At 46.7% G+C, this 21,938-nt stretch overlaps 1 protein-coding gene across 5 annotated transcripts in view; it reads right to left on the bottom strand.

Annotated features, from left to right (window-relative positions):
• CACNA1F (calcium voltage-gated channel subunit alpha1 F) overlaps positions 1-21,938 on the bottom strand; it is a gene marked incomplete at its 3' end in the record, with an annotated part of 158,349 nt that overhangs the window by 132,541 nt on the left and 3,870 nt on the right. For 2 of the 5 annotated variants that reach the window (XM_073600740.1, XM_073600744.1), the window contains 4 exon segments: positions 7,949-8,054; positions 11,442-11,718; positions 17,826-17,986; positions 18,152-18,420. In XM_073600740.1, the coding sequence (XP_073456841.1) occupies positions 7,949-8,054; positions 11,442-11,718; positions 17,826-17,853 (411 nt within the window). 5 annotated transcript variants of the gene reach the window in all.

The raw sequence follows: 21,938 nt of genomic DNA, 5'->3' as shown, positions 1-21,938 counted from the left end.
CAAATGCAAGTTCATTCAATATGAAACAAAAACTAAAAATAAACTTTTTTAATTTTAAGACCAGCCATAACATTCTGACCACTGACAGGTGAAGTGAGTATTGATTATCTCGTTACAATGGCACCTGAAAGCGGGTGAAATATATTAGGCAGCAAGTAAACATGTTTGTCCCTAAAGTTGGTGTGTTGAAAGCAGAGAAAAACTGGCAAGCGTGAGGATTTGAGGGCCAAATTGTAATGTCTGGACGACGGGGTCAGAGCAACTCCAAAACTGTAGCTCTTGTGGGATGTTCCCAGTCTGCTGTGGTCAGGATCGACCAAAAGTGGTCCAAGGAAGGGAAACAGGGTGATGGGTGGCCAAGGCTCGTAGATGGAGGTGGGGAGGGAAGGTTTATTGATGGAGCTGGGGAGGAAAGGCTCATTGATGGAGGTGGGGGGGGGGGCTCATTGATGGAGATGGAGGAGGAAGGCTCATTGATGGAGGTGGGGGGAAGGCTCATTGATGGAGGTGGGGAGGGGAAGGCTCATTGATGGAGGTGGGGAGGGGAAGGCTCATTGATGGAGGTGGGGAGGGGAAGGCTCATTGATGGAGGTGGGGAGGGGAAGGCTCATTGATGGAGGTGGGGAAATAAGTCTCATTGATGGAGGTGTGGAGGGAAGGCTCATTGATGGAGATATAGGGGGTAGGCTCATTGATGGAAATGGGGAGGGAAGGCTCATTGATGAAGGTGGGGGGAAGGCTCAATGATGGAGGTGGGTGGAAGGCTCAATGATGGAGGTGGGAAGAGAAGGCTCATTGATGGAGATGGAGGAGGGAGGCTCATTGATGAAGGTGGGGAGGGGAAGGCTCATTGATGGAGGTGGGGAGGGAAGGCTCATTGATGGAGGTGGGGAGGGAAGGCTCATTGATGGAGGTGGGGAGGGAAGGCTCATTGATGGAGGTGGGGAGGGAAGGCTCATTGATGGAGGTGGGGAGGGAAGGCTCATTGATGAAGGTGGGGAGGGGAAGGCTCATTGATGTAGGTGGGGAGAGAAGGCTCATTGATGGAGGTGGGGAGGGGAAGGCTCATTGATGGAGTTCGGGAGGCTCATTGATGGAGGTGGAGAGAAAGGCTCAATGATGGAGGTGGGGAGGGAAGGCTCATTGATGGAGGTGGGAAAAGAAGGCTCATTGATAGAGGTTGGGAGGGGAAGGCTCAAAGATGGAGGTGGGGAGGGAAGGCTCATTGATGGAGGTGGGGAGGGAAGGCTCATTGATGGAGGTGGTGGGGAGGCTGATTGCTGGAGGTGGGGCAGGGGGAGGCTCACTGATGGAGGTGGGAAGGTAAGGCCCATGGATGGAGGTGGGGGGAGGCTCTTTGATGGAGGTGTGGGGGGAGGGCTCATTGATGGAGGTGGGGGGGGGCTTATTAATAGAGGTGAGGGAGGGAAGGCTCATTGATGGAGATGGGGGGGGCTCATTGATGGAGGTGGGGAAGGAAGGCCCATCGATGGAGGTGGGGGGAGGTGGGGAGGGAAGATTCATTCATGAAGGTGGGCAAGGAAGTCTCATTGATGGAGGTGGGAAAAGAAGGCTCATTGATGGAGGTGGGGAGGGAAGGCTCATTGATGGAGGTGGGGGGAGGGAAGGCTCATTGATGGAGGTGGGGGGAAGGCTCAATGATGGAGGTGGGAAGAGAAGGCTCATTGATGGAGGTGGGGGGAAGGCTCATTGATGGAGGTAGGGAGGGGAAGGCTCATTGATGGAGTTGGGGAGGGGAAGGCTCATTGATGGAGTTGGGGAGGGGAAGGCTCATTGATGGAGGTGGAGAGGGAAGGCTCATTGATGGAGGTGGGGGGGGCTCATTGATGGAGGTGGGGAAGGAAGGCCCATCGATGGAGGTGGGGGGAGGTGGGGAGGGAAGATTCATTCATGAAGGTGGGCAAGGAAGTCTCATTGATGGAGGTGGGGAGGGAAGGCTCATTGATGGAGTTCGGGAGGCTCATTGATGGAGGTGGAAAGAAAGGCTCAATGATGGAGGTGGGGAGGGAAGGCTCATTGATGGAGGTGGGAAAAGAAGGCTCATTGATAGAGGTTGGGAGGGGAAGGCTCATTGATGGAGGTGGGGAGGGAAGGCTCATTGATGGAGGTGGGGAGGGAAGGCTCATTGATGGAGGTGGTGGGGAGGCTGATTGCTGGAGGTGGGGCAGGGGGAGGCTCACTGATGGAGGTGGGAAGGTAAGGCCCATGGATGGAGGTGGGGGGAGGCTCTTTGATGGAAGTGTGGGGGGAGGGCTCATTGATGGAGGTGGGGGGGGCTTATTAATAGAGGTGGGGGAGGGAAGGCTCATTGATGGAGATGGGGGGGGCTCATTGATGGAGGTGGGGAAGGAAGGCCCATCGATGGAGGTGGGGGGAGGTGGGGAGGGAAGATTCATTCATGAAGGTGGGCAAGGAAGTCTCATTGATGGAGGTGGGGAGGGAAGGCTCATTGATGGAGATGGAGGAGGGAGGCTCATTGATGGAGGTGGGGAGGGAAGGCTCATTGATGGAGGTGGGGGGAAGGCTCAATGATGGAGGTGGGAAGAGAAGGCTCATTGATGGAGGTGGGGGGAAGGCTCATTGATGGAGGTGGGGAGGGGAAGGCTCATTGATGGAGTTGAGGAGGGGAAGGCTCATTGATGGAGTTGGGGAGGGGAAGGCTCATTGATGGAGGTGGAGAGGGAAGGCTCATTGATGGAGGTGGGAAGAGAAGGCTCATTGATGGAGGTGGAAAAAGAAGGCTCATTGATGGAGGTTGGGAGGGGAAGGCTCAATGATGGAGGTGGGGAGGGAAGGCTCATTGATAGAGGTGGGGAGGGAAGGCTCATTGATGGAGACAGGGGAGGGAAAGGAAGGCTCATTAATGAAGGTGGGGAAGGAAGGCCCATGGATGGAGGTGGGGGGGGGGAGGCTAATTGATGGAGATGTAGGGGGGAGGCTTATTGATGGAGGTGGGGGGAAGGCTCAATGATGGAGGTGGGAAGAGAAGGCTCATTGATGGAGATGGAGGAGGGAGGCTCATTGATGGAGGTGGGGAGGGGAAGGCTCATTGATGTAGGTGGGGAAAGAAGATTCATTCATGAGGGTGGGGAGGGAAGGCTCATTGATGGAGGTGGGGAGGGAAGGCTCATTGATGGAGGTGGGGAAGGAAGTTTCATTGATGGAGGTGTGGAGGGAAGGCTCATTGATGGAGGTGGGGGGGGGGAGGCTAATTGATGGAGATGTAGGGGGGAGGCTTATTGATGGAGGTGGGGGGAAGGCTCAATGATGGAGGTGGGAAGAGAAGGCTCATTGATGGAGATGGAGGAGGGAGGCTCATTGATGGAGGTGGGGAGGGGAAGGCTCATTGATGTAGGTGGGGAAAGAAGGCTCATTGATGGAGGTGGGGAGGGAAGGCTCATTGATGGAGGTGGGGGGAAGGCTCAATGATGGAGGTGGGAAGAGAAGGCTCATTGATGGAGGTGGGGGGAAGGCTCATTGATGGAGGTAGGGAGGGGAAGGCTTATTGATGGAGTTGGGGAGGGGAAGGCTCATTGATGGAGGTGGAGAGGGAAGGCTCATTGATGGCGGTGGGAAGAGAAGGCTCATTGATGGAGGTGGGAAAAGAAGGCTCATTGATGGAGGTTGGAAGGGGAAGGCTCAATGATGGAGGTGGGGAGGGAAGGCTCATTGATGGAGGTGGGGAGGGAAGGCTCATTGATGGAGATGGGGGAGGGAAGGCTCATTGATGAAGGTGGGAAGGGAAGGCTCATTGATGGAGGTGGGGAGGGAAGGCTCATTGATGGAGGTGGGAAAAGAAGGTTCATTGATGGAGGTGGGGAGGGAAGGCTCATTGATGGAGGTGGGGGGAGGGAAGGCTCATTGATGAAGGTGGGAAGGGAAGGCTCATTGATGGAGGTGGGGAGGGAAGGCTCATTGACGGAGGTGGGGAGGGAAGGCTCATTGATGGAGGTGGGAAGAGAAGGCTCATTGATGGAGGTGGGAAAAGAAGGCTCATTGATGTAGGTGGGGAGGGAAGGCTCATTGATGGAGGTGGGGGGAGGGAAGGCACATTGATGAAGGTGGAAAGGGAAGGCTCATTGATGGAGGTGTGGGGGGAGGGCTCATTGATGGAGGTGGGGAGGGAATGCTCATTGATGGAGGTGGGGGGGAAGGCTTATTAATGGAGGTGGGGGAGGGAAGGCTCATTGATGGAGTTGGGGGAGGGCAGGCTCATTGATGGAGGTGGGGAAAGGAAGGCTCATTAATGAAGGTGGGGAAGGAAGGCCCATGGATGGAGGTGGGGGGAGGTGGGGAGAGAAGATTCATTCATGAGGGTGGGGAGGGAAGGCTCATTGATGGAGGTGTGGAGGGAAGGCTCATTGATGGAGGTGGGGAAAGAAGGCTCATTGATGGAGGTGGGGAGGGGAAGGCTCATTGATGGAGTTCGGGAGGCTCATTGATGGAGGTGGAGAGGAAGGCTCAATAATGAAGGTGGGGAGGGAAGGTTCATTGATGGAGGTGGGAAAAGAAGGCTCATTGATGGAGGTTGGGAGGGGAAGGCTCAATGATGGAGGTAGGGAGGGAAGGCTCACTCTCACTCCCTTCTCTCTCTCACCCCCCACCCCTCTATCTCACCCATCCTCTCTCTCAACCCCTCTTTTTCTCTCACCCCTCCCCCTCTCTTTCACTCCTTTCTCTTTCTCACCCCCCATCTCTTTCACCTCCCTCTCTCTCTTCGCCCCCTCCCTCTTTCATCCTCCCCCTCTCCTCACCCCCCTCTTTCATCTGGATCACTGCTTGGGGTGGAAACTAATCCCTTCCACCCCAAGCATTGCCACTGATCCCATCCACCCCAAGCACTGCCACTGATCCCCCCCAAGCCCTGCCACTGATGCCATCCCCCCACCAGCACTGCCACTCATGCCATCCCCCACCAGCACTGCCACTCATCCTATTGCCCCTAAGCACTGCCACTGATACCATCCCCCCACCAGCACTGCCACTCTTCCCATCTCTGCCAGCCCTGTCACTCATCCCATTCCCCCCCCAGCACTGCTACTGATCCCCTAAACCCTCCAGCACCGCCACTGATCACACCCCCCCCCCCCCAACACTGCCACTGATCCCATTCCTCCCCAAATAATACAACTTACCCCACCACCACCACCACCATGGCCACTAATCACACACTTTCCCCCACCCTAGCCCCAGCAACCAATGGGTGAGGGGTAATGATGTGCAGTAACCTCTACCAATCAATCAGCAAGCAGACATGATGTGCTGTAATCTCTAGAAACTTATCAGTGAGCGGTAATGATATGCTGTAACCTCTGGCAATCAATCGCAATCGCTGCCAGATCTGCTGCAGTAAACAACTTTTGAGTTTAGCTGCTATTTATTGTGTGTCTTAGAGCAGACGGAGAACAAAACTGCATGCATGGCGGGTGGCCCAAGAAAATGTTTGCTCAGGGTCCAATCGATATTAAAGATGGCCCTAGATAGAGGGATCCTTGGGGGTCTGTGGAATAGTGGGATAGTTACAAATTGTTGGGTCTTTTGGGTTGTATTGGGCTTCCCCTTTTTGTTGGTTGTCTTTACAGGAGATTCAGTCTCTTTGAAAGGCAGAAATGATCAAGTTCTAGCTGTCCTCGGGGTCGTGGGGTGCAGCTGAGGGCAGGGGTCGATCTTAGTTAAGCCTTTAGGCTAACAGACTCCAAAGACCACCCCAAGTCTAAGCTGCAAAAACTGCAATAATACCACAGTTGGCAACTTCCCCCTTCCTGGTGATGTCTCTAAATATGCATAGGCTATGAAAACACCAAAGCAGGGGAAAGCCAAGTCCCGTCAAGGCTGAAGAACATCTACTGGTATGCAGTTGGGCTATCTGGCAGTTTGCAACCTTCAAATGTCAATGCAAGCACACTATAGCCACAGTGCACCATTCAACTGTTATGGGGCACAGAAAAATAGAGATTTAGGCAGGCAATAGCATTTGGCAAAAATTTTTTTTAGATATAATACATTTTTCTATAGCTTCAGAACCTCTATACCAGTGGTCTCCAAATTGTGGCCCAGGGGCGCTATTACATTCACTGACACCAACAATGGGGCACTTTTCCACCCACTGACACCAATCAAGGGACTATTCCTCCTACTGACACTGATGGGACACTATTGCTCCAAATGACACCAACAATGGAGCACCATTCCTCCCACTAATACCAATGATGGGACACTATTCCTCCCACTGATACCAATGATGGGGCACTATTCCTCCCACTGACTGCAATGATGGGGCACTATTCCTCCCACTGATTCCAAAAATGGGACACTATTCCTCCTATTGACAACAACGATAGGACACTATTAATATTAATGACATCAACGATGAAGGGATCAATTCCTCCCACTGATACCAATGATGGGGCACTATTCCCCCCCACTGATACCAATGAAGGGACACTATTCCCCCCACTGATACCAATGATGGGGCACAATTCCTCCCACTGATACCAATGATGGGGCACTATTTCCCCCAACTGATACCAATGATGGGGCACAATTCCTTCCATTGACACCAATGATGGGACGCACTAATAACATCAATTACATCAACAATAGGACACTATTCCTCCCATTGACACCAATGATGGGGTGTTATTCCTCCCAATGAGACCAATGATGGGGCACTATGCCTCCCACTGATACCAATGATGTGACACTATTCCTCCCAATGATAGCAATGATGGTACACTATTACAATGACACCAATGATGGGGCACTATTCCTCCCACTGACACCAATGAAGGGGCATCATTCCTTCCACTGACACCAATGATGGGACACTATTCCTCCCACTGACACCAATGATGGGGCACTATTCCTCCCACTGATACCAATGATGGGGTGTTATTCCTCCCAATGAGACCAATGATGGGGCACTATTCCTCCCACTGATACCAATGATGGGACTCTATTCCTCCCACTGATACCAATGATGGGGCACTATTCCTCCCACTGACACCAATGATGGGGCACTATTCCCCCCACTGATACCAATGATGGGACACTATTCCTCCCAATGATACCAATGATGGGACACTATTCCTCCCACTGATACCAATGATGGGGCACTATTCCTCCCAATGATACCAATGATGGGACACTATTCCTCCCACTGACACCAATGATGGGGCACTATTCCTCCCACTGATACCAATGATGGGGCACTATTCCTCACACTGACACCAATGATGGGGCACTATTCCTCCCAATGATACCAATGATGGGACACTATTCCTCCCACTGATACCAATGATGGGGCACTATTCCTCCCAATGATACCAATGATGGGACACTATTCCTCCCACTGATACCAATGATGGGGCACTATTCCTCCCAATGATACCAATGATGGGACATTTTCTACTCCCACTGGCCACAGTCCAGCCCCCCTAAAGTCCGAAGGACAGTAAACTGGCCCTTCATTTAGAAGGTTTGGAAACCCCCGCTCTATATGAGTGCTATGAATTCAGTTAGTATACTTTATTAGGTGAAAAATTGCCTTGGAGACAGAGAATAGCAAAGCAGGGAAGGGCAGGGGGGTAGCAATGTTTTTTCTAGAAGGTTCACACATGTAAGGGTGAATGGTGAGAACAAGATTTCTGATTTAGGTTTTTTGCATCTTGCAATATCCAAGTCAGCTAGACTAAAAAAAAAATAAGAACCTTTTGACATTTACATTACGAAAAAAAAAACTGTCAATCAACACCGGGTAGCTAGAAGGACTGCCTGAGCTGAGGCATGAGCTAGCTGGCAATGGACCTGCTCCTAGGTATCCATGCTGGAGCTCCATTAACAAAAGGAGATATAAAGCGACAGATCTACATTTGCACCCACACCCACATTTGCGTCCATCACACAATGGCACTTCCACTCTGCTTACCAGGTTGTGGTTGGCTATGTTGGAGTCATCTTCAGGAAAAGGAATGTAGACACCCAGCGCCACACAGTTGGCAAAGATAGTCATGAGGATAAGGATATCGAAAGGTCTGAGTTCAAGTTTTAAGGAAACAAAAATTGAACGCATGAATATGAAACTGAAAAGGTGAAATTGCACAACCCCCGTATGTAAAGACAATAGGGACATTCATCGAGAAAATTAGCAGCAGGATAAGACACAAATCAGGTTGTCTCTTATTTAGTAAAGCCCAGGGAATGGTTTTCCTCTGTATTTTTGACCCCTGTGTCTGGAATCGTGGGAAGCCAATTTGCAAATACGCTATATTGTCAAAAATATTGGGACACCTGCCTTTACACGCACGTGACCTTTAATGGCATCCCAGTCTTAGTCCGTAGGGTTCAACATTGAGTTGGCTCCGCCCTTTTGCAGCTATAAGAGCTTCAACTCTTCTGGGAAGGTTGTCCACAAGGTTTAGGAGTGTGTCTATGGGAATGTTTGACCATTCTTCCAGAAGAGCATTTGTGAGGTCAGGCACTGATGTTGGAAGAGAAGGCCTGGCTCGCAGTCTCCGCTGTAATTCATCCCAAAAGGTGTTCAATGGGGTTGAGGTCAGTCAAGCTCCTCCACCCCAAACTCACTGATCCATGTCTTTATGGACCTTGCTTTGTGCACTGGTCCAAATCATTTGGTGGAAGGGGGATTATGGTGTGGGGGTTGTTTTTCAGGGGTTGGGCTTGGCCCCTTAGTTACGGTGAAGGGAACTCTTAAGGCGTCAGCATAACAAGACATTTTGGCCAATTGCATGCTCCCAACTTTGTGGGAACAGTTTGGGGACGGCCCCTTCCTGTTCCAACATGACTGCCCACCAGTGCACAAAGCAAGGTCCATAAAGACAAGGATGAGCGAGTTTGGGGTGGAGGAACTTGACTGTCCTGACCTCAACCCGATAGAACACCTTTGGGATGAATTAGAGCGGAGACTGCGAGACCGGATACAACTTTATTTTAATAAAAGTCAGGGGCACGACCCAAAGAGTATCCAACACATTTTGGGGGGACCCCCAAAATGCGTTGGATGCTTTTTGGATTGTCTCCCTCACTTTTATTGGAATTAAGTTGTATCTAGACTTTATAGCAGTGCTGTGAAGCTTCAGTTTCCATTTTTGTTACATTACACTGAAAGACGAGGAGACCACGGAGACCCTCTGGAGTGTAGAAGTTGCCTGTCTGGAGACCAGATCATTTACAGTGCCTTGAAAAAAGTATTCATACCCCTTGAACCCCCACTTCACAGTTATGTGCCACTTTGTGTCGGTCTATGATATAAAATCCCAATAAAATACATTTACGTTTTTGGTCGTAACATGACAGAATGTGGAAAATTTCAGGGGGGGTATGAATACTTTTTCAAGGCACTGTACATCAACATCGATACTTCAAGATAGCAATACCATAAAGATAACCTCATGCACTTTTTTGCTCAGTCCACCCAAAGCTGAGATTTTCGTTTTTGGAGGAGAGGTAAACCATCTAACAACGTCATAGATCTCCCAAAGACACTGTTGGTGAGACCTCTGCACTCGATGTCTATGGCCATTCCAACTTTCTCTTGTTAAATTTTTAATGTATTTTATAGTATGAAGATTATGTTAGGAGATGCTTGAACACACAAAGGTGGGCAAGAACACCTAAAACTCCCCAGTGTGCAGGAGTCAGAATTTATGGCAGAGAGACACCACTGACAAAGAGAAAGTCATACAACAATGTCACTGGATAAAACTTTACTTGGCAAGTCCCTGCCCTGTGGCCAACCCCCTTAATGACGTGCTTTTGCCCTGATGGGCTTAACTATGATTAACTGACCATGAAACACATCAGTGGGCAGCTCCAAGATAGGGATTTGACGCTGGCCAGTTGTGGCTGAAGAAAGTTTAATCCAGAGAGGTCACTGATGTATGACCTTCTCTTCATCACTGTTACGGCACTAGGAGTGGAGGCAGGCTCTCGGGTCGGCACCCAACACTGCTGTGAAGGACAAGGTGAGTTGAGTGTTTGAAGCTTTTTGGCCTAGGTGAGTTGAATGTTGAGAGTTGAGAACAAGGTGAGTTGAGTGTTTGAAGCTTTTTGGCCTAGGTGAGTTGAATGTTGAGAGTTGAGAACAAGGTGAGTTGAGTGTTTGAAGCGGTGCTACTGTCATGGGCCAGGGGCTGACTTAGTCCACCAGACTCCCGTCTACAACTAAAATATCTATTTTGGATAAACTAAACTATGATTAAGCTTATCAGAGCGAAACATGTCAGTAGGGTGACTCCTGGATAAAGACTTGCCACTGGCTGGCTGTGGCTGAAAAAGTTTTATCCAGTGATGTCATTGGTGTGGGGCCTTCTCTTTATTATTGATATGGCACAAGAAGTAGAGATAGGCTCCTGGGTTAGCACCCAAATCTGCTGTGTAGGACAAGGGGACCTGAGGTTCCACTTTTTCTGTATCGCCATTGTCACGCTTTAGGGGTTGACTGAGTCTACCAGACTCCCGTCTACAACCAAAATTTTCATTTTGGATGGACTTTCATTTAGTTAAGCATAACATAAAAAGAAAGAGAAAAGAGGAAAACCTCTTTCTCCAAAGCAAATGGGATTTTGCAAGGAAATACGATGTCCATCAATAGTAGGTAAAGATCAATCAAGTTGATAAAAATATACAAATTTTATTTAAATATAATTAAAATATATAACAAAAATTGACATTTTAAGAAAATATGACCATCCAGTAGTATATTTCAGAATTCATACGTGACTATCAGCCAACATGTTTCGCAAAGAACTTTTCGCTTCATCAGGGCTAGACACGATATCACTGATTCATATTAACTACTAATAAAGGTCAAAAGAACAGAGCAATCACCACCATTCGCCAGGTGTCATCTGTTGAACCAACTGGTGCAGATTATCCCTGGGTGCCAGATCCCAAAAGGACAATACCAATAGGAGGACTGGACCACACAATTAAGGGCAGAAATCTGGTAAAACCCGTACCCTAGTGAGAAAGAGGGAAGAAGAAGCCTAAGCGTAGCTTATATTTCTGCCCGTCGCGATGGATGGCTGCAGGATGCTTTTAGCCCTGATGAAGCGAAAAGTTCTTTGCGAAACATGTTGGCTGATAGTCACGTATGAATTCTGAAATATACTACTGGATGGTCATATTTTCTTAAAATGTCCATTTTTGTTATATATTTTAATTATATTTAAATAAAATTTGTATATTTTTATCAACTTGATTGATCTTTACCTACTATTGATGGACATCGTATTTCCTTGCAAAATCCCATTTGCTTTGGAGAAAGAGGTTTTCCTCTTTTCTCTTTCTTTTTATGTTATATGTTTATTGGGATTGGGAGATCTGTCTGAACTATCCCCTGGGTATAGTCCAACCACCTATGTTTATCTAGTTAAGCATAACTACATTCTAAAGGATACTTCCACTCCACAATGCTGATGCAGGCTCTGCGTATGGGGTTGTTGAGGTACAAACAGAAGAGAGCCCTTGGGCTGCGGTGCACTCCACCGCCTCCTTGGTTTTTATGCTTGCTGTAGTGCTGGCGTTTCTTGTGAGCCTGGGAGCTAGCGGTTGAATTTAGTGTATCAGTTCCATTCATCACCACTCCATCCATGGAATATCGCCAACAAGTCAGGACCGCCTCCGCTGTTTCCATAAACGGCTCCGCCTCTTCACTGCAGTACGGCGGCGCGGGCCCTGTAGGAAAATGACATAATAATATTAGCCCATCTTTGGGCATATCTATTTGTACTATATTCGTAATAAGAACCTTCCAATTAGGGCTTTCAATGTGACTATTGGTATGCAAGGGTGATCATCTACAGAGACAGGGCTATAAGCCAATGAGGGTTGTTGGGGACTTTCAGAACCGGACGGCTGAGCAACTCCCGAACGGAGCTTCGGGAGCACATAATGACTCCAAAGACAAGATGAGGTCGAAACATGTTCAGTTTATTCAGGGGAAAATCCCAAGCTTATATACATTTAAAGTTAAAAAAAGGTAGACCTTTTGAAACTGGTCTGAACAAGAGTTAACATCAGACGATACATTCCAGCAATGTTTACAATTTAGAGTGTTCTAGCAGGAACATTTCTACTGATAAAAATAAGTACGTACAACCACAATCTCATGACCATGAGTGATGCATAGTTATAGCAGAAAGAGAAGAATATACAGCATAGAAACATCATGAACCCTTCAGGGGTCTATCAGGTTTAGTGTCCCTCTAAACCTGATAGAAAATTTGACTGCTCCAGGAAGAGCCGATTCCCTAACACAGCCCCCTCCTTGCATATTATAGCCCCATCCAAGATGGCGCCACCCAGCAGCAGTCTCAGGGCATTTGGATGTCTATACAAAGGAGGACTTTACAAGCAAAAAAACATGTATAGACTATGGTAAATGCACATATAATCTAATTGGAAGATTTTTTTGAAATTATCCTGGTCAACAACCAACTTAGTGGCCACCTCATTAAGAATAACCTTCTTAATCCCTTTCAGTCTAGATTTCCCCCTCAACACTACACAGAAACTGCTCTCCTAAAACTCACAAAGGATTTACTAACAGCAAAAACCAATGGACACTATTCTGTACTCCTACTCCTGGACCTTTCGGCTGTGTTTGACAGGGTGGACCACCCCTTCCTCCTCAAAAAACTTTACTCCCGTGGTCTTGAAAAAACTGTGCTCTTCGCTGGCTCACATCCTAACTATCCCACCGCATGTTCAGTGTCACTTACAATTCTACTTCTTCCCCTCCTCTTCTTTTCTCCGTCAGGGCCCCCCAAGGTTCTGTTCTTGGACCTCTCCTATTCTCTATCTACACTTCCTCCCCGGGTCAACTGATAGTCTCCCATGGCTTCCAATACCATTTCTACGCTGATGAAACCCAAATCCATCTCTCTACCCCTCAGCCTACTCCTTCAGTCTCCTCACATATCACTAATTTACTAACAGACATATCGGTCTGGATGTCACAACATTTCCTTAAGATCAATCTATCCAAAACCGAGCTCATAATATTTACTCCCCCACATGCTCCTTCCTCTGACTTCTCTGTCAAGATCAATGGCTCAAAGGTTCTAGGTGTAACCCTGAACTCTGAACTCTCCTTTTGGCCCCACATCCATTTACTTTCCAATGCTTGCCGCCTCAACCTACTGTGCACTATATTATCAAAAGTATTGGGACACCTGCCTTTAGACGCACACGAACTTCAATGGCATCCCAGTCTATAGGGTTCAATATTGAGTTGGCCCAACTTTGCAGCTATAACAGCTTCAACTCTTCTGGGAAAGCTGGCCACAAGGTTTAGGAGTGTGTCTATGGGAATGTTTGACCATTCTTCCAGAAGCGCATTTGTAAGGTCGGGCACTGATATTGGACAAGGTGGTCTGGCTCGCAGTCTCTGCTCTAATTCATCCCAAAGGTGTTCTATCGGGTTGAGGTCACGACTATGTGCAGGTCAGTTAAGTTCCTCCACCCCAAATTCGCTCATCCATGTCTTTATGGACCTTGCTTTGTGCACTGGTCCAAATCATTTGGTGGAGGGGGAATTATGATGTGGGGTTGTTTTTCAGGGGTTGGGCTTGGCCTCTTAGTTCCACTGAAGGGAACTCTTAAGGTGTCTGCATACCAAGACATTTTGGACAATTCCATGCTCCCAACTTTGAGGATGGCCCCTCTCTGTTCCAACAAGACTGGGCACTAGTGCACAAAGCAAGGTCCATAAAGACATGAATGAGCGAGTTTGGGGTAGAGGAACTTGACTGGCCTGCACAGAGTCCTGACCTCAACCCGATAGAACACCTTTGGGATGAATTAGAGACTGCAAGCCAGGTCTTATCGTCCAACATCAATGCCTGACGTCCAAAATGCACTTCTGGAAGAATGGTCCAACATTCTCATAGACACACTCCTAAACCTTGTGGACAGCCTTACCAGAAGAGTTGCAGCTGTTACAGCTGCAGAGGGTGGGCCAACTCAAAAAAAAAACAAAAAACGTACAGCTGTTTCAGGCTTGTTTGAACTGCTGGTTCTCATTACGGATACAGCCTGAAAGAAATGTGACATTTCTTCCAACTGGTATACAGCTGCCTCTAGATTGCTGGTTATCATCAATGCAAGCTAAGGAGCTAAGGATCACATCACTGGTATAAGGGCCTGGATTTATCAACTTTTTTTTTATCACAAAAATATTTATTGGGTTTTTTACAATAAAATGTACATCAACTAATATGGAGGAACCAATACAATGGATAACCGGACTGGTGAGGCAACAATATTAAATAGATACCACATCCCAATTTCGAAGTATATACAGATATAGAAGTATGGAAGTGGGATTTTTATGGTGTCATAAAGATCAAGATATGAAATATGAAGGAACCCTTGAAATAACGTTTGGGCATCAGGGAACCCCTGCCAATAATTACATCTATAGCTCGTGGTAGACTAGAATGGTGATCAGTGGGAAGGATGCTTCTTACTTTGGTAGTCACTGAGAAGAAGACACCAAGCTCATTGGTGTCAGTGGTTACATATCTGAGGGGCATGAATCTCTTCTCAAGGAACCCCTAGCGATCTTTGGAGGAACCCTAGTTGGCAAAGGCAGGTCTAGGCACTACTCATCCTCTCCATGCGCCAGCACTGCTCTCCAAGTCCTCCTCCACCGCTCATTGCCAACCGCTCCTGGGTTACATGATGCCCAGGGTGTCACGGACATGGCACCCTACAGTTTGGGTTCACAAATTACTCTCGAATAGGATGGCACTTGATCATCTATGTGACTGCAGTTCTGTGCAGCAGTAAGAACGACCCAGTGCCAAGACAACACAAGAAGAAGAAAGACCAGGATCATCACATGACCATGTAGAAGACCCCTGGATATAAGGTGTGTATGCTGCAGATTTTAAAAAATTCTGCCCTCGTCAATGCACGCTAAGGATTGCATGGCTTCTATGGTATAACCAGGACCAGGATTTATCAGCTTTTTTTATCAAACCTTGAAAAAATGTTCAGGTGTCAGGGGACCTCTGCCATTAATTACATCGTTAGCTCATGGTAGACTAGGGTGGTGGTCAGTGAGAAGGGTGCTTCTTACTTTGGTAGTCACTGAGAAGAAGACACCAAGATCATTGGTGTCAGCGGTTACATACAGTATCTGAGGGGCATTAATTGTTCTCTTCTCAAGGAACCCCTAGCGATCTCTGGAGTAACCCTAGTTGGGAAAGGCTGGTCTACTGACGGCCCACAAGAAAATTTTGGTGGTCCCCAGGGGTTCTGGCACAAATCAACATTATGGCAGATGTATACCGCCCAATGTTTCAAGTGTTGTTCTCAATGCACGCTGACAGGCGGGAGGTGAAGAAGGAGGGGACTTCCAATGACAGCACTGATCACAGACTGTGGGAAGGAGCACAGAGCTTGAGCACATGTCTGGATAAGGAGGTGAGATCAAATGATGAATCAGCAGTGTGTGCAGTGGGGGGAGGGGGAGCAGAGAGCCAGAGCATTGTGTGTATAAGGCATGTAAAATTTATCTTGGTGGTCCGTGGGATTCAAAATTGTGAGTTTAGTTGTCTGTGAGGTCCAAAAGGTTGGCAACCACTGGACTAGGGTGGTGGTCAGTGAGAAGAATGCTTCTTACTTAGGTAGTCTCTGGGAAGAAGACACCAAGATCATTGGTGTCAGTGGTTACATATCTGAGGGGCATGAATCTCTTCATAAGGAACCCCTAGCGATCTCTGGAGGAACCCTAGATGGGAAAGGCTGGTCTGGGCACTACTTATCCTCTCTATGCTCTAGCACTGCTCTCCAAGTCCTCTTCCACCACTCATTGCCAACCTCTCCTAGGTTACATCATGCCCAGGGTATAATGGTTATGGCACCCTGTTGATGCAACATTATACAGCCTTTGGTTCACAGAGTACTGTTGAACAGAATGGCACTTGATCTTCACAGTTGGGTTGATTTACTAAAACTGGAGAGTGCAAGATCTGGTGCAGCTCTGCATAGAAACCAATCAGCTTCCAGGTTTTAAAATCAAAGCTGAACTGAATAGGCTGGAGTTAGAAGCTGATTGGCTACCATGCACAGCTGCACCAGATTTTGCACTCTCCAGTTTTAGCAAAACATCCCCTATGTGGCTGTAGTTCTGTGCAGCAGTAAGAACGGCCCAGTGCCAAGGCCAAACAAGAAGAAGAAAGACCTGGCTTGTCATATGACCATGTAGAAGACCCCTGGATATAAGGTGTGTATGTTGCAGAGTGTTAAAAATTCTGGCCATCATCAATGCAAGCTAAGGATCTCATGGCTTCTATGGTATAAAGGCCAGGTTTTATCAATTTTGTGAGTGAGAATGTGCTTCTTATTTTGGTAGACACCGAGAAGAAGACACCAAGAGATCATTGGTATCAGTGTTTACATATCTGTGGAACAATCTCTTCTCAAGAAACCCCTAGCGATCTCTGGAGGAACCCAAGTTGGGAAAGGCTGGTCTAGGTACTACTCATACTCTCCATGCTCTAGCACTGCTGTCCAAGTCCTCCTTCACCACTCATTGCCAACCTCTCCTGAGGGTATCAAGGATATGGCACCCTGCTGGTGCATCACCACACAGCTTGGGTTCACACAGTACTGTTGAACAGAATGGCACTTGATCGTCACAGTGGGGTTGATTTACTAAAACTAGAGAGTTCAAGATCTGGTGCAGCTCTGCAAAGAAATCAATCAGCCTCCAGGTTTTAAAGTCAAAGCCTAATTGAACAAGCTGGAGTTTGAAGCTGAGGTTACAATGCACAGCTGCTCCAGATTTTGCACTCTCCAGTTTTAGTAAATCATCCCTTATGTGACTGAAGTTCTGTGCAGCAGTAAGAATGGCCCAGTGCCAAGGAAAGGCAAGAAGAAGAAAGAACTGGCTCATCATATGACCATGTAGAAAACCCATGGATATAAAGTGTGTATGTTGCAGAGTGTTAAAAATTCTGGCCATCATCAATGCAAGCTAAGGATCACATGGCTTCTATGGTATTCATCAACTTTTTTTATCAACCCTTGAAACTGAGAAGAAGACACCAAGATCATTGGTGTCAGTGGTTACATATCTGAGGGGCATGAATCTCTTCTCAAGGAACCCCTAGCAATCTCTGAAGGAACCCTAGTTGGGAAAGCCTGGTCTAGGCACTACTCATCTTCTCCATGCTCTAGCACTGCTCTCCAAGTCCTCCTCCACCATTTATTGCCAACCACTCCTGGGTTACATGATGACCAGGGCGCCACGGACATGCCACCCTGTTGGTTCATCATCATACAGCTTGGGTTTACAGAGTACTGTTGAACAGAATTACACTTAATTGTCAATTCTGTGCAGAAAGAACGGCCCAGTGCCAAGGCCAAACGAGAAGAAGAAAGACCTGGCTCATCACATGACCATGTTGAAGACCCCTGGATCTAAAGTATGCATACTGAAGATTTTTACAAATTCTGAGGGGGTTATCTTGCAATTATGGAGTTTTGAGCTTTTAAAGACTTCACATTTACCTTAAAACGAGTCACGTTGTTCTACAAACTGGTCAGTGCAAGTCACGAGACAGAAGCAGAAACACATTATACTATTCTATCCCTTAATCTTCCCGTACTTGTCAATCAATCACACACTGCTGAGCTAAGTGGTTTTTGGTGGAGAAAAAAAAAAATGACTTAGCGTTTCTCTATATCTTAAAGGGATTTCCTTTCCGCAAGATAGTTGTTCGACCTCCCACCATATCTTCTATGTCACTGACCCAATGACCCACACCTACCTTTTCCATTTTCCTCCGTCTCCGACATCCTCCTTACTAAAAGGGACCGTGGACTTTCGACAAACCGTAGACAATCATCAACGTCTGACGGCTTCTATCCACCAGACTGTTTGCCTTATTGCTCCTCCGGCATTCTAACTCTCCCCTTCCTCTCTTCTGGGCTGGAAAGGAGAAGGTACATAAGAGAGATTAGAGGATGGACAGATGTACAGCAGCTCTGTAGATGATAATCACAAAGTGTAAATGCATTATAATAATGTCCTCTAGGAAAAAGACGTGGGGTGTCTGAGAAGTGTTGGGTGGAGGGGGGGTGGGGGGGGTCTCACCTGGTGATAATAGGGGTGCAGTTTCCTCTCCATCGCTCGCTGCCCCCTGCCACCAATGCCCAGATCCAGCTGGGTTTCCTGAGCTCCCTCGCTCTTCCCTCCCTCCACCACGGGATTACCACAGATTGAATGCTGAGCCTTTAAAACAGGTGGGGGGAGGGACCCGGGGTGGCAGTGACATAGGGAATCTATACACTGGATGCAAAGCCTCATTATATTAATATGGAGGTTTACAGATTGATGGAAGGAAAGTCTACCCATTTAGACGCATTCCGACACAGAAATTCCCAGAAGCCCGGAACTTAAGCGGTGCCGAGACAAGGCATGTCAATGCCCGCGCATTAATACGGGAGGGCAACCTATTACCTCTAAATATAACCAGATCTCAGTGAAGGCCAGTCAAGTTCCTCCACCCCAAACTCGCTCTTCCATGTCTTTATGGACCTTGCTTTGTGCACTGGACCAAACCATTTGGTGGAGGGGGGTTATGGTGGGGGGTTGTTTTTCAGGGGTTGGGCTTGACCCCCTTAGTTCCAGTGAAGGGAACTCTTAGGGCGTCAGCATACCAAGACATTTTGGACAATTTCATGCTCCCAACTTTGTGGGAACAGTTTGGGGACGGTCCCTTCCTGTTCCAACACGACTGCCCACCAGGGCACAAAGCAAGGTCCATAAAGACATGGATGAGCGACTTTGGGGTGGAGGAACGTGCCATGAAATTGTCCAAAATGTCTTGGTAAGCTGACGCCTTAAGAGTTCCCTTCACTGGAACTAAGGGGCCAAACCCAACCCCTGAAAAACAACCCCTACACGTTAATCCCCCCTCCAACCAAATGATTTGGACCACTGCACAAAACAAGGTCCATAAAGACATGGATGAGCGAGTTTGGGGTGGAGGAACTTGACTGGCCTACACAGAGTCCTGACCTCCACCCCCGATAGAACACCTCTGTGATGAATTAGGAGCGGAGACTGCAAGCCAGGCCTTCTCGTCCAACATCAGCACCTGACCTCAAAAATGCTCTTCTGGAAGAATGGTCAAACATTCCCATAGACACCCTCCTAAACCTTGTGGACGGCCTTCCCAGAAGAGGTGAAGCTGTTATAGCTGCAAAGGGCGGGGCATACTCAATATTGAACCCTACGGACTAAGACTGGGATGCCATTAACCACTTGCCGACCGCCGCACACAGATATACGTCGACAGAATGGCTCCTACAGGCAAATGGGCGCACCTGTACGTTCCTTTGAATTTGCCGCCTTGCGGGCGCAAGCGCGGGGGGAGCGTGCCCACAGGTCCCGCAAGCTCAATCTTTGCCGGCGGCACCGCGAACGTGAGACGGAGAGGCAGAACGGGGAGATGCCTATGTAAACAAGGCATTTCCCTGTTCTGCCCAGTGACATGACAAAGATCTACTGCTCCCTGTGATCGGGAGCCGTGATCACTGTCATATGAGTTGAAGCCCATCCCCCCCCCCCACAGTTAGAATCACTCCCTAGGACACACTTAACCCCTTGATCACCCCCCTAGTGGTTAACCTCCTTCCCTGCCAGTGTCATTTACACAGTAATCAGTGCATTTTTATTAGCACTGATCGCTGTATAAATCACACCCGTCCCAAAATAGTGTCAAAAGTGTCCGATGTGTCCGCCATAATGTCGCAGTCACGATAAAAAAAAAATCGCAGATTGCCGCCATTACTAATAAATTTTTTAAAAAATTATAATAAAAATACCATAAATCAATCCCCTATTTTGTAGACGCTATAACTTTTGCGCAAACCAATCAATATACGCTTATTGCGATTTTTTTTACCAAAAATATGTAGAAAAATACATATCGGCCTAAACTGAGGAAAAAATTATTTTTTTTTTATATATTTTTGGGGGATATTTATTATAGCAAAAAGTAAAAAATATTGCTTTTTTTTTCAAATTTGTCGCTCTTTTTTTTGTCTATAGCGCCAAAAAAAAAAAACGCAGAGGCGATCAAATACCACCAAAAGAAAGCTCTATTTATGGGGAAAAAAAAACAACGTCAATTTTGTTTTGGTGCAACGTCGCACGACCCGCGCAATTGTCAGTTAAAGCGACGCAGTGCCGAAGCGCAAAAAGTGCTCTGGTCAGGAAGAGGGGGGGGGGGTAAAAGAAGAGGTTAAAGTTCATGTAAAGGCAGGCGTCCCAATACTTTTGATAATATAGCGTATCATCACAGCTACTTTGTGCATCCAGGTGAATTATACCTTTTTTTTTAGGACAAATTGGGCTTTCATTTGATGGTAAATGGTACTGGAGATTTCCTGTTTATTTTTTTTTTTTATTTTTTTTCTTTATTATCAAAGGAAAATATAAAACAGTAAAAAAAAAAAAGAAAAAAGTTTTATTTAACCGCTTCAGCCCCGGGAAGATTTTACCCCCTTCCTGACCAGAGCACTTTTTTACAATTTGGCACCGCGTCGCTTTACCTGACAATTTGCGCGGTCGTGCGACGCTGTACCCAAAACGAAATTTGCGTCCTTTTCTTCCCCCCACAAATAAGAGCTTTCTTTTGGTGGTATTGGATCACCTCTGCGTTTTTTTTTATTTATTTTTTTTGCGCTATAAACAAAAGAACAGCGACAATTTTGAGAAAAAATACACAACTTTTACTTTTTGCTATAATAAAAATACCACTTTTTTTTTTTTTTTTCAAAAAACTAATTTCCTCAGTTTAGGCCGATATGTATTCTTCTACATATATTGCAATAAGCGCAAAAGTTATAGCGTTTACAAAATAGGGGATAGATTTATGGCATTTTTATTATTATCATTATTATTTTTTTACTAGTAATGGCGGCGATCTGCAATTTTTTATCGGGACTGCGAAAATTGGACACTTTTAACACATTTTTGGTAAAAAAAAAATAAAATAAAATCACAATAAGCACATATTGATTGGTTTTGGTTTGCGGAAAAGTTATAGCGTCTACAAAATAGGGGACAGATTTATGGCATTGTTATTAATATTTCTTTTTTTTTTTTTTTTTTACTAGTAATGGCGGCGATCTGCGTTTTTTTTTTTTTATCGGGACTGCAACATTGCGGTGGACAAATTGGACACTTTTGACACATTTTTGGTAAAAAAAAAAAAAAAAAAAGAAAATCGCAATAAGTGTATATTGATTGCACAAAAGTTATACCGGCCACAAAATAGGGAATAGATTTATGGTATTTTTATTATTTTTTTTTTCTTACTAGTAATGGCGGCGATCTGCGATTTTTTTTATCGGGACTGCGACATTGCGGTGGACAAATTGGACACTTTTGACACGTTTGGTAAAAAAAAAAAAATCGCAATAAGCATTGATTGGTTTGCACAAAAGTTATAGCGGCTACAAAATAGGGGATAGCTTTATGGCATTTTTATTATTTTTTTACTAGTAATGGCGGCGATCTGCGATTTTTAATCGGGACATAACGTCGCTTTTTGCCCGGCCGTGCCATTCTGCCACAGTAAAACTAAAACACACTGACGCTAATTTAAAAAAAAAAAAAAAAATCTGCCCAAAATATACTAACCCTGACCTTCGACCCTGAAGTTGACCCAAACACTAACCCTGGCACTGACCTAGATCAAACCTTGATCCAGGTATTTTTATTTATTTTTTACACACACTTTTCTTTCCCCTCTGCAGAGAAAGAGAAAGCTACAATGTATCTTTCCTCTCCATTCACAGACAGAGAGAGAGAAACACAGGGAGGGGGCGCGGCTTCACAGTGACTGATCACTGTGGTGACCAATCAGAGG

Source organism: Aquarana catesbeiana, linkage group LG09, assembly GCF_042186555.1.
Source record: "Aquarana catesbeiana isolate 2022-GZ linkage group LG09, ASM4218655v1, whole genome shotgun sequence".
Classification (NCBI taxonomy): Eukaryota; Metazoa; Chordata; class Amphibia; order Anura; family Ranidae; genus Aquarana; species Aquarana catesbeiana.
This window is presented reverse-complemented; position numbering and strand designations above follow the sequence as displayed.